The following is a 12,397-nucleotide window of genomic DNA, read 5'->3' as shown; positions in this document are numbered from 1 at the left end:
GATTTTAGCGAATGAGGTATATACTTCATCGCGCTTGGAAGAAAGCATCAGAGCCGATCTCTTTCCCCTCGATCCCCGCGCCTGGCGTCCCAATGATCCTTGGAAACCGCGGGCGTCCGCGTGTTCTCGTCTTAGACAGTGTCCTGGCCCAGGCGGAATCGTCTGGAATGGTCCCGAGCCGGGTAAAGAGCGAGAGCATTCTGTTCATTTTATAGGAATAATTTATTAATTTCACTTTACCATCATTATTGCTCGCTAGCTGGAGACATCATCTTTCCACGAACACTGTCAACTGGTCGGCCCAGCTTCCGAGGTATATATAGTAATATTTTACAGGAAACTTCTCTATTGCGAGAGCAATGTACACTACGATACAAGATACAAGTTCTCGATCAGAATCAAGATGGATCCCGCGTAAAGCCAAATGATTCAAGGGCATTCAGGCTTTCGAATCAAGTCAAGGAGCGTTTCGCGCGGCGGCTGTCACAGGACATCCGTCTGCCTAGATCTCCTTCCTCACATGAATGATCGCGGGGCGTTATCGCAGGCCGAGCTCAAGCTCCTAATTGAAAGGAGAGGCCGTCGGGTCTTTGTTCTTAAACATTTCGCTGAGCGTCTTGTCCTCAACATCGACCGAGTACGAATCGACCGGATGGGATCGGAGGGACGGCATAGCTGGCAGGGAGTCCAGACCTGCAGATCCAGCAGCGGCGGACGCCGGAGGAGTCGCCGCGTTGGTCGACGCCGGTGCGGAAGAAGTCGAAGGCATGTCCGTTTTTTGAGTCTCTTCGGAAGACGACGCAGTCTGGGGAGCGGTGGCCGCAGGCGGCGGATTTTTCTTCTTGATGCGACCGATATTTCTGCGCGGATAAGGCGACGTTTTTTCCGGGACTTGATCGTCGTAAGCCGACAAGGGCGAGCTGTACACAATCGGAGGCGTGGGTTTCTTGACCTGATCCTCGTTGGGGGGATCTTCAGTGGCGGGAGTGCTTTTGGCTCGAGGATCGGCTCTTCTCCTCGGATCGACTCTGGCTGAATTTTGCCGCGGCTCCACCGGCGTCACGTTGGGCGGATCGTTTCGCGGCGACGCGAAAGCCGGCTGGAAGCGTGACTCTTGTCGAGGGTCCTGTCTCGCTGCTTGTCTTGGGTCCTGTCTGACAACCGGAGCGGGAAGACTCACCGGGGACATCGAAGGCATCATTCCAGGAGGTCTGCGGAGGTCTCCCATGGCGAGGGCTTGGATGTCCGGCATTGGGAGTCCTGGAGGTCTGAGATCGACGCCACCGCTAGGGTTGCCCAAGCGCAATCGAGGATCGATTTTGCTCCGGTCCGGAGCGGCTAAAACCGGTGCAGGTAGCAGACCCGGTTTCCCGATTGCCAACTGAGCCAGAAAGTTCGCCGCCACCGACGGAGCCGGCTGAATGTGTGGTGGGGACTGGGGCGACTCGACGACCAGTTCCTCTCGCTTCCCCAATTTCTCGAGATGACGTTCGAGTCGAGGATCAGACTTCAGCCTGAAATTCATCTTCACGAGATGGACCAGCTCATCGTACCTCACCGGCGAGGTTTCGATCGGTCGAAGGACGTAGGGCGCCTCACCGTCGTGCGATTCGATGGTCACGGTGACTTCTAACGTGGGGAATACTGGCAACTGTGACGGAAGGCTCTGGGCCTGCTGTCGGGGATCCCGGGCCTTGCGAGGATCGACTTTCGGTGGTGTCGTTTGATTGGTGGTCGCGGTTGGAAGAGATGTTCCTGTTGCGGGATCCACACCCGCAATAGTCAACAACTGCTTCCAGTATTCGTTGGGCTGTGCAATGACGCTTTGGGATTGATTATTTGAATTACTGCTGCTGTTGATTGAGGAAATCATTTTAACGAGATCGATTCCGCCTCCGGGTCGGCTAGCTGCTGCCGGTGGTGGAGGGGCATCGGTGTTAGCTGGAGTTTGTTGAAGCCGTTTGATAACGTCGGTGAGCGGCTGATCGTCATCGCTGTCTTCTTGCTGTCCATCATGACGATTCTCGCCGGTATCCTCGTCTGGCATCGGGGTGCGTCTTCCTTCTTCTTGGCTGCTGCCCTGAGAGTCCTGACTTGTTTCAACTCTCTGTTGCAAACGCATCAGGAGATCTCGCTGCGATTTGGGAATGCCTGGCATTGTGTCCACGTTATTGGAACGATCTCTCGGATCGGCTGGTCTTTCCACGACTCGTTTTGGGCTCTGATTGTGCCGATCTCCGGCTTCGGCTCTGTGGAGATAAATCTCGTTTAGTAATCAAGGTTGAGCGCATATTCGAACTCGGGGATCCTGAGATTTCGTGAAGGTTTTCACATTCTTCTCGTGATCGAAACACGAGTGGAAGGTTCGGAAATCTCGTTCAGTCAGTTCTCCAAATCGTGGGGTCCTCACCTCTTCGAATCCGCGCTCTCTGTTCCATGGCCGGGACTTCTGTCAATATCGTGAGACTCTCTTCGTCCGTTCGGCGAGACATTCGGAGATTCCATCGTATCCCGATAGAAAGCTTGCATACCGACGCCATCATCCTTCCCCACGGGTAGCCGGTAATCGACATCAGCTGTTCCTGGAGGGAGTATTCTGAAGTCGGTATCCTCAACGCCCAATTGCATTCCCTCTGTCCTCAACGTCTGGGGCAGTTCCAAGAGCGGTTCCTTGTGGGATCGGGGTGGTGCTTTGGGATCTTTTTGACGGTCCTCTCTCTCTTTGGCTTTACGGCTGAGCCTCTCCAGGTCTTCACGTTTTAGGCCTTTGCATTCATCGAGGTACTGGAAATGGATGAAATTCCACCATGAATCGACTCCCTAGCAGGAGCATCATTCACGCTGAAGATCGATATCGGTGGCCGCGTTCGATTTCGGCACCTATGCAGAACCACGTCCATGCGGTGGAGCACTGGGAGAAGCAACAAGCACGAAAACTCACCCGCATGAGTACATCGCGCATTTCATCCGTGAGAGGTGCGTGGGAGTAGCGACAGCTCTTATCCGCGAAGCAAGGCGCTCCAGTGTGGTAGAATTTACATGGGAAGTCTTCGTGCATAAATGGACAGTTTCGTTTTATGCAGTGACCCGACACGTAGAACCGACACAAATCGGTACGTTTTGTCTGCTCTATGGCATGCGAGAATGGGCAATCATCACTCTGGAAAGATACAATCACAATCAATCAATACTCTCGGCCTTGCCGAGAGCGCCGACAGCCCGGAGGAAACTGCTCCTTGAAGCCGGCTCCACCTCGGAGCTTCTTCCCATGAGTGATTTTGGATGGAGATGGCGGCTCTCTATGTTAGAGCCGTAAAACACGAGGATCAGAGCTCGATCACTCGGAGAGAGGAACTCACCTTTTGACACTTTCCTTCCATGTAATATTTGCATGGCACGCGATCTTCTTTCTTCGCTTTCTTGGGCGGACTCCTGGACCGAGATTTCGACCTGGAGCGAGACCTTTGGCGCTCGTGCCGTCTCTGCGAGGAAATCATTTTTTTCAAAATCCAACCCTCGAATAAAACAAGATCTCGGTAGAATCCACTTTGACAGAGAGGTGGGAGATTTAGTTCTGCTCACATGTTTCCGGTGGGGGGAATCCTCCTCCGAATGGCTATTGCGACGGCGTCTCTTCTCCTTCTTGTGATGTCGTTTCCTCGATCTATCTTCGTCGTGCGGCATACGTTCCAAGCCCGAAGCCATCCGAAGTGCGTTCTGTTCTTGAATCCTGGCAGCGATATCACCAATCGACATGGGTCGGGGCTCTGAGGATTTTTTCTCCTCCGGAACTCTTTTCTCCTCTCTAGTTTGATCTTGAGGTCCATTGTTCTCATCGTCGGATATGATCTCCCCCTCTTCTTCGTCGCTGGAAGAAAAAAGTGAACGTCATTCGTCAAATTTCTCCGTTCGGAACCGCAACCTACTGCCTCGGATCATGGTATACGGAGGATCAGGAACACTCCTGGACTCGAGATTCTCATTCGAGCGTTGAATGGAGTATTCCTATCCCTTCTCGTTAATTAATCAGAACGGAATGCCAGCCCTAATCTCGCTCCCTCATAGAGCCGTAGGTGTCTCAGGGTGGATGGCTCCCCTAGAAAGATTGAAAAAAAATCTAGAGGCACTCAATCACGGTGAGTGGGCTCGGCTTGAGCCTCCCAATGACAGACGACTTTGTCCAATCGGACTTCCGGTGGAATTAGCCGGAAATGTCCAGCGCGAGCTCTTGGGCAAGCTCGAGGGGAATCTCGCATCGATGACGTCAGGATAATGATGCTGAGAACGTTTCCACTCAGGTCTTCGTCCAATCGCAAGCGACAAACGGAGCGATCGACGTACTCGCGATCGGTATGAGCTGGATAGTCTAATGAGTCCAACTAAGCTGTCGCTCGGCTGCGAAAGACTGCGGGGATCGCAGCTCCTCGCGGCCTCTAGATTTGACATCTGGTTGCATCCGTGCCCTGTGCCAAACTTGGACAAGTGGGTCATTGAGATCCCGATCGAAGATCCGCAAGAGTGGCTCGAACACTGATGTCGATCGACGAGCAGTGTTCACCGTTCCCGGATTCCATATCGGCGCTCCATAACTCTTTGGGATCGCAGCTTCGAGTGGCGAGCGATCAGTCAGAGGACCCCTTGAAAGGGATATCGATCTCCGATATGTTTCGATCTCGCCTATTTTACGAGCGAGGATCTCTGTCTGAGGCAGCCAATACTGCGAAAGACCCTCCAAAAGCGAGCTCATTGATAGTAGAGTTGGGTTGACGTCACGATCCATGTTTATAGATTCAGCCGTTCCGTTTCCACGGAGACGTCTCCCGGACTGCGACGGAGTCGCAGCAACAGCAGGAGGAGCAAATAACACTCCCAGTCGACGTCGACCGACGATGACATCCGATGATGAAATGAGTAATCTCTCGCGAATGTATGTGTCTGCTGCTTATATCGTTCGTTGCGTACCCGACCAACCCCGTGGCGCACTTCACACACTTCGGCTTCACATGTTCGGAAATGGAGAGTCGGCAAAGCCTGCCGATAGACTTTGCACGAGTCCTCGTCGCAACGAAGACCTCTGGAAACGAGCGGTTACAGTCATACGCGTCCATCATCCCTTCAGCGAGAGACTGCGGCAGAGATCGCTCTAGCTATGATTCATTAGTCGGCCGAGAACGACAAAGAAGCCGTTACGGCAGCAGCGAGCGCCATTTCATCGTCGGTCGTTGTCGACGACGACCATTCACATCATTTCGAATCCGTTCGAACACTGTATCGGCGGTGACGGCAGCGGCGGGGGCGGCGGCAGCGGCGGCAAACGACTACATACAAGGACCGATGATATAAAAGTTATAGTTTTCATTCAACCACCCACAGCATCATGTTGATTTCCGACGAAGTCGATGTGGTTCTCGTGTCTCGATGTTGTTGTTTTCAGCGGCAGCAGCAGCGGCGGCGGCGTCGTCGTCGTCGTCGCTGTTAGGCCTAACTTCACGGCGCCGGACCGAGAGCATCCAGCCAGGCTTGAGTCGAACAATGCAACACGCCACCGATGTTGATAGCCGGCCGACCGAACTGCGAGCGAACCGGCTGGCTGTCCAGCGAGCGGGCGGGCGGTTGGTCGGTCGGTCGATCGTTGTTGCAACGACCAGCGAGAATATACGATGATGATGATGATGACGATGATACTTCAAGTTCGGTATGAGAGCGTCTCAGTTAGTCAGAGTGTCCGCCGAACGAGCGCTCCTGGCCGAACACGAGGAGGATAACGAGATAAAGCCGCTGTACAAATCAGATTTCTGCTGTTTCGGACACCGGAGCCGGTCGGGCATATGCGGGAAGATTGCTGTGCTTCTGATGTTGCCTCCGATGTTTGAGCGGTCCTCGATCGGCTACATGGCTTGGGAGAGAATCTGTTCGACAGCAACCCACTCTTCTGGAGTTTCAGGGATCGGAGATATCGTTCTCGCTGAAAAAGTCCGGCCCGGCGTCTATCTAGGGTAGACAATGATGGAGCCAATAGCCGCTTCAGGAAGCAGCCATCGTACCGGAGTTTTTCGACGTGTCGGGATAGCTCTAGGTAACTGAAACGATCTCTTGCAGAAACGGGACCTGTGGCTTGAGATCCGAGAACGTTCCCGCCGAACAACATCAGAGGCAGCGAGCTCAGCAGTGTCGGGCGGCGACTCCGCCAATCAGACAGCTCTCGCTCCGTCCTCCCTCCGTTTCGGTGCTGTTGTTTCCGCTGGTGCAGCGGTACTGCGATTTCGAGTTGGAGACGGCAGCAGCAGCGGCGGCGACGACGACGATCCGTGTCCGTGCATCCGACGACGCCCGAGCGCGCTCGTCGTCAACATACGCAACGAGGCGGCGAAGATGGGCGAAATTCAGTGGAGTGGCAGCAGCGGCGGCAGGATATTCGCCATATTGGAAATCTATCTGTCGGTCCGTTTCACGGCTCGTGTCGCGCAGCAGCATTGACTGCCGCTGACTAAGCCGCTTCGACTGTGAGCCTCCGAGCTGCTAGGTCTCTACGGGGCATCGAGCAGCAGCAGCAGCGAGCGGTGTGCGACCAACCGAGCGAACTGACTGACTGGAAAGTAAGCGAGGTGGTTGCTGCTGCTGCTGTCGCGGCTTAACGAGCTCACGTCGCCATGTCGCATTCTCCACGGACTTTGAAATCGAAGGTGTTCGAAAGGTTCTGTGAAATCTGCACTCGTTTTCCCCGTTTCCGCGGAGCGATATGAAATAAAATTTCGTCGAAGTTGACTGTGCGCTTCGTCCGAGTCGCTATGAGGGACATGCGTAACGTTTTCGAGTCTCGGAGGATCCCCCAGATACGTTTTATGCGTCGCTGCGGCCCAATCGTCGATCGATCGAATCTTCGGCTCAATCGACCTAGAGAGGGGATTCGAGAAGATTCGAAGGATTGGGGCGTCATCGGATCAATGGATGAGAGAGAGAGACGTGTTTTGCTCATATAAGTTATCGCCGCAGCTTGGCAAATCAATGTTGTGTCGCGATAGAACGCTGCGCACCGTCACCGATAGTTTCGCATTCGTTTTTCCTGGTCAAGTGCGGCTGTTTACTTCAGCTGCTATCGCAGCATCGGCTGCATTTCATGGAAGAACTGATGGATGGATAGATGGATGGATAGGTACCTTTGCTGACGTTCCTCGGGGTGGCTAAGGGCGCCCACACCCCCCGGCACTCCGGATGCGGTTAATGACATTTCATTCGAGATTTCACCGATTCCAAGTTTGCTGTGTTGGCTGGTTGGCTCGCTCGATCGATCAGCTGATCAGCTTATTCAGCTGAAACAATCTGAAGTCGCAGCTTTGGCTCGATGCTCTACGGCAAGAAGCAGTTGTTCGCTCTACCGCCGCTCGCGCTGTCTGTTGAATTGTACCGGCAACCAAGCAACGACGACTACCATCCGACCGAGTAACCAGCCGACCGACCGACCGACCAAACAGCGGCCGGACCGACCAGAAGATCAAGCAACAAACTGACCGAGAGTGACCAGTCAGCGTGGCTTCTGTTTGTCTGTTATTCGGAACAAAAAGGGAACATCAACTAGCGCAAGAGGAATCCGTCGTATGACTAAAGCTTGATCGCAAGAGCCGCGGCAAATCAGCCACGGGACCTGTGGTTGCAGCCGACGGTATCGATGACGTAATCGCAGTCGTTTTACCCGCGCAGCATACGCCGATCAGCGACATGTAGCCGCCGCAGAAATGAGAAGCTCCACAAGTCGACCGATTGACCTAGAAATGGCTGACCAACGAGGAAGCGCTCGGCCTGATAGGTCGGCCGTCAGGCTGGCTGGCTCACGAGGGAGTGTACGTACGTACAGACGGGCGAAAGGAACCGATTGCCTAAATCACTGAGCGACCCACGGACGTCGCGCAGGACGACGTCGACCAGCTTAGGACGTTTGATTAACTGACCCACCTAAGGCGATCGCATTGGCAGCCCACAGCAGAAGCGCTGAACCGACCGATTCGGACAGTTTTCAGCGTAAATCCCGAACTCCTTGTGATCCTATCCTCTCAATAATGAACAGCGATTCAGCAACAGAATTGTCGTACAGACGTCCGTCCTTCCGCCGTCGAAGTCGTCGCCGTTCGTTCGCTCGTTTGGTTTGCTGGCTTGCTGACCGACCGACCGACCGACCGACTCGATCGACTGACTGACCGATCGACCGACGGACGACAGAGCGACCGTACGATCGACTAACTGACTGGATAACCGAGCGAGCGAGCGACCGTACGACCGATCGAGGGACTGACTGACTGACTGACTACTCAATGCTGTTCGAGCGCTGAGTGAGCGACTGTCTGTTTGCAACTGCGATGGTTCTGGTGGTGGTAGTGATGGCGGCCGTCAATACAACAAGCAACATACAACAGCGGATTACGGGCGGGCGGTGGACGAACGAGCGGGCCAGCGAGCGAGCGAGTCAGAGCGCTGGCGTTTGCGACCAACCAACAACGAGATCTTCCAGCCTTTGAACAACAACGGCTTCGGCAGCAACGACGAAAGACTACGCTGCTGCTCCTGGCGACGAGGATGACGACAACGGCGCCACATGAATGAGAGAGAGACGGGCGGGCAGCGAGCAAGCGGGCGAGAAAGCGCGCCTTCTCTCCCCTCGCAGCTTCGAGGTGAGCCTGGTAGCCAACCAATGATCGCCCGTCTCTCTCCACTTATAGCCCCGGCGCGCTCGCCATATCGATGGATCTACAGACGGACGGACGCTCGCTCGCTCGGTCAAGAACCCACGCCTGGTTTCTACGCTTCGCACGCGAGCTAGCGCAAATTCATTCTCCACTAGAACTGGGACGACCGAGCCAACGTCCAATAGCGCGCGGTCCGTCCGCGATCGCAGCGGCGCGATGCGGACGAAAGAGGAAACATGAGGAGTCATAGTTCGACGGGCTCTCCGCTACGACGGTCGACTGCTGCTACCCTGCTTTGGTGTCGGATGATAATCCGGCGATTCAACGGTATCGAGCCGACGGGCCGTCTCCCTTCGGTATCCATCGGGGAATATTCGCCAAATTCTTCGCTGCAGCGAATAGAGATCTGATCACGTCGATGATCTCCTGAGCTCAGCATTTTCTCCGGAACACTGCACCGGGACGCGTCTTGCTTGGAGCCCATGGATGCCGAGCTTGCCGATTCGGGTCGCTTCCATGATAGCGACCCGTGAGTCTCACACGGCTCAATGCGAGAACTTGAGAATATTTCCTCGACACATACGTACGATGTACTACTTTCATGTATTTTAAGACTTTGAAGCCGCATGTCATCTGTAGATCCTCCCTAGAATTTTACGATTCCCCCACGACTGCGGAGCCGGGAGGTGTCCTGAATTTTCCAACTTCACCGCAGGAACATTCGGAGCTCCGACGCCGTTCGGAAACGATCGCTGTGTTTCGGCTCTCCACAGAATCCGTATTTCCCCGGAATCTCCGCGGAGAGCTGCGAACGATAGATAACCGCGACTCCAACTCCTTCTGATTGAGCCCGGCTGAGCTACCACTGTAGTAGCCGCTCAAGATCGAGGCTTCCCCTTGTTTCACCAGAGCTCCATTCCGGGACCATCATGTCACCCTAATCTGGCGAACGATTCGAGAGTGGTCGTCGTCAAAATAACAAGCGGTCAGGCGGATCAATCGGTCATCGGGCTGATATGCTCTCATTCCGCTAGGCGAGTAGGTAGGTCTCCCGCCTTAGCGAAGGGAAGCGACTCCCGTCATTGTCATTCCTGCAATTTTTTTCCACCTCCGCTAGTGAGTCGCTATTCCGTCCCAAGTTCTCTAGAATCCATCAGATGAGATCGATATACCTATTGATGGAACACCGTCAAGAGCTAAGAAAATTATACCTAGTAGCCTCCACGTACTATTCATCGGCCTCTGTTGGTTGGTGAGGTGTGCCGGGACCACGTACTGCTTCTGAGCATCTCTCTGCTATGATCGCGACGTGGTAATCATTGGCAGAGGACAAATTGACGCTAGCGGGGGGATACCGGAGCGCGGCGCAGCGTCGGCCGGAGTCACGCTCGGCCTTCTCAAACCAGACTCAGATGATCACTCCGTCGGGCTCTAGAATCCGGCCAGAATCAGGGGGCTTGTCGACTTCGTGACACGGATGCTCTGAATCATCAAAAGGGGTAGATTTTGAGGTTACAGATTCCGATTTGGATGGCTCTTGATCCTCGCAGACTCGAACGAGATGAAAATCCGGCCATTGTGAGCTCGTGACGTCATTCCGAAGCTCGAAGAGGATGAGGATATCTATAAGGGTTCTACTTCATCCGACTCGAGGAACTCGCTCTGTCTCGAGGTTCACTCTCCGCGGAGATACTCCGGCCCGCTGCTTGAGATCTTGGTCACGGCGGGCAAGATCCGTTCGCCCAGCGAGGATGCCAGCTATGGATTTTTCCGGAGAATCTAGCATCTCCGGTTTCCTTTCGACGAAGCCGGCTGTCGGCTAAAATTCGCGAGACAAGTACGATGCAGAGCGGATCTGTATGTGAAGTGAACTGCTCTTAGACCGTTTGATCATTATTCCGCCTACTCTCGAGGTATCGACGAGCGTCTAGGCCATGAGTCATGACTACATTACACATGACTCATTTCTCCGCGCAAAAACTTGGATCTTCGAGTGCGCGGGGGATCCGATATTTTGTAGAGAAAGTATCATTGCGAAGTTCATAGAGCTTTCTCCATTCGAAGTTGAAGATATCCGACAGCCTTACCAGGTGCGCCGATTCCGAACGTCTCCGATGCCTGGGTGTCCATCTAGAGATGAAGACATCAATAGCGATAGAAACCTTTCCCAGAGGTTCCGATTCCCCTCTGTGTTTCGCCGAGTGCGCCCTGCTCTCACGGTGCCAAGTTCCTCCAGTACCGCCGCTCTCATTCGCCTATGTATGTGCTCGTAATCGTCGTCATTGTCTTTCTTCACTCATATCTGCCCCTAACCTCAGCCAGAAGTCGCAATTCGGTCGTCTCTCCCCTCTCGTGCCGTCTTATCGAATCTCATCATTATCTCAGGACTCCTCCTCTGCATAGCCCTGCCGTCCCTGGATTTCCGCGTCAACTATGGCCTGTCAACATTCAAGAGGGGCCCTTCCACTCGAACCATGGCTAACCTCATCCTACTCTCCATTAAAGACTTCCATTCGCCTTCGTCTGTTGATGAATAAAAATGAGAACTCATTGAATTCGTAACGATTCAAAGAGAGGAAATATGCTGATGCCCCAGGAGACCAGGAGGAACTCACTCTCCCAGAGGCTTCCGGGCCTTCGTCGCCTCCATCGGGGGATGAGAGACCTCATGTCGTGAATTCGATGCAATTCACATATGAATAAACAGGCTGTGTGCAGTCCGCAATACCTGTTCGAAACCTGAGCAAATCCAGGGCGCCTTCGACATGGAATGCGAGAATCTACCCACGTAGCGTCAATCTATGGTCCTCATCTGGCCCAACGGCCAACGGCGGTATTTTCCGCAAAGATCCGTCTGTTATTCGAAAACTGTGGATTATATCATACCTTCTTGATTTTCTCCTCCCTCTTGCGCTCGCTGGCTCTGAGTATGGGAAATGCACCATATTCAATGAGTGCCATGCTCAGATCCTGGTTCGGTATCCAGTCCCTTGAGACATCCCAGGACTTCGGATCGAATCGCAGATTCTCGAATCGTCTCATCCTAGCTTGTCCTATCTAGTTATAGAGGGAAATGGGGGTGATTCATGGCCTGCATGATGTGTATCCAGAATGTAGATAGGCCGCTCGAGGTCCGGTAATTGACGATGTCCCACAATGTGCACCAAGTCGCGCAGGTATACTCGATCATGGACGGTCGGAGTGGGCCCCGCCGTTAGCTTTGTAAAAGGGCGGCTGGTGGCAACCACACTGTGAGCCTGACTTCGCAGTGCAGAATCGCCATCAAGAGATTCTGGTCGCATAATTTTTGACTCGGGTAGCCGGTGATGCCCTCGGGGCTCTGGCACCCTCCTCCATCCGGGAAATAACATGAGATGCTCAATTAATCGCATCGATTTCCTTCCGCGGAGCACGTGTACGTGGGGCTTCATTGAACCTGAAACTCCTAGAGCTTCGAGTGACGCTCCGGGGTTTTCCCGATCATTACCGATGTTTCCGTTCTCCTTCACCACTCTCCTTCGTCCGTGTTCGGCATAGCAAGCGTATGAGGGCGACGAAATTCATCTTCCGTGACTCTAAATTCGAACTCGGTTTTGTCAAGATAGGGGATAGAGGCAATGGATCTCTCGGAGGAGCTTGCTGGAGATGCAACTCGAAGACGTGCTGTCTTGATGGGCAACAACAACACCACGATGACTTGGCAGACCTCCGACAATACG

The 12,397-nt window shown here is 53.9% G+C and overlaps 1 protein-coding gene and 1 non-coding gene across 2 annotated transcripts; one reads left to right on the top strand and one right to left on the bottom strand.

The window, feature by feature from the left end:
* Window positions 1–222: 222 nt before the first annotated feature.
* Window positions 223–6,652, bottom strand: LOC100900245 (arginine-glutamic acid dipeptide repeats protein). The gene is made up of 6 exons (XM_018642088.2): window positions 6,645–6,652; window positions 3,583–3,868; window positions 3,360–3,482; window positions 2,942–3,160; window positions 2,411–2,784; window positions 223–2,249 (listed from the first exon to the last, which is right to left on the bottom strand). Exons 1-6 carry the CDS (start codon window positions 6,650–6,652, stop codon window positions 563–565), a joined length of 2,697 nt encoding a protein of 898 aa, XP_018497604.2. The 3' UTR covers window positions 223–562.
* Window positions 6,653–11,901: 5,249 nt separating this feature from the next.
* LOC114828612 (U11 spliceosomal RNA) lies at window positions 11,902–12,029 on the top strand. The gene has a single exon (XR_003777152.1). It is a non-coding gene; the product is annotated as a U11 spliceosomal RNA (small nuclear RNA).
* Window positions 12,030–12,397: the final 368 nt, after the last annotated feature.

This window comes from Galendromus occidentalis, unplaced genomic scaffold, assembly GCF_000255335.2.
Source record: "Galendromus occidentalis unplaced genomic scaffold, Mocc_1.1 scf7180000076522, whole genome shotgun sequence".
NCBI lineage: Eukaryota > Metazoa > Arthropoda > Arachnida > Mesostigmata > Phytoseiidae > Galendromus > Galendromus occidentalis.
The sequence above is the reverse complement of the archived record's forward strand: the minus strand, read 5'-3'. Positions and strand labels throughout refer to the sequence as shown.

Excerpts from the sequence above, each read along its gene's own strand:
- LOC100900245 (XM_018642088.2), bottom strand. Across the intron at positions 3,483-3,582 it reads ATTCCCCCCACCGGAAACAT|AGACGGCACGAGCGCCAAAG; the intron begins GTGAGCAGAACT and ends ATTTCCTCGCAG. Across the intron at positions 3,161-3,359 it reads TGGAAGGAAAGTGTCAAAAG|AGTGATGATTGCCCATTCTC; the intron begins GTGAGTTCCTCT and ends GTATCTTTCCAG.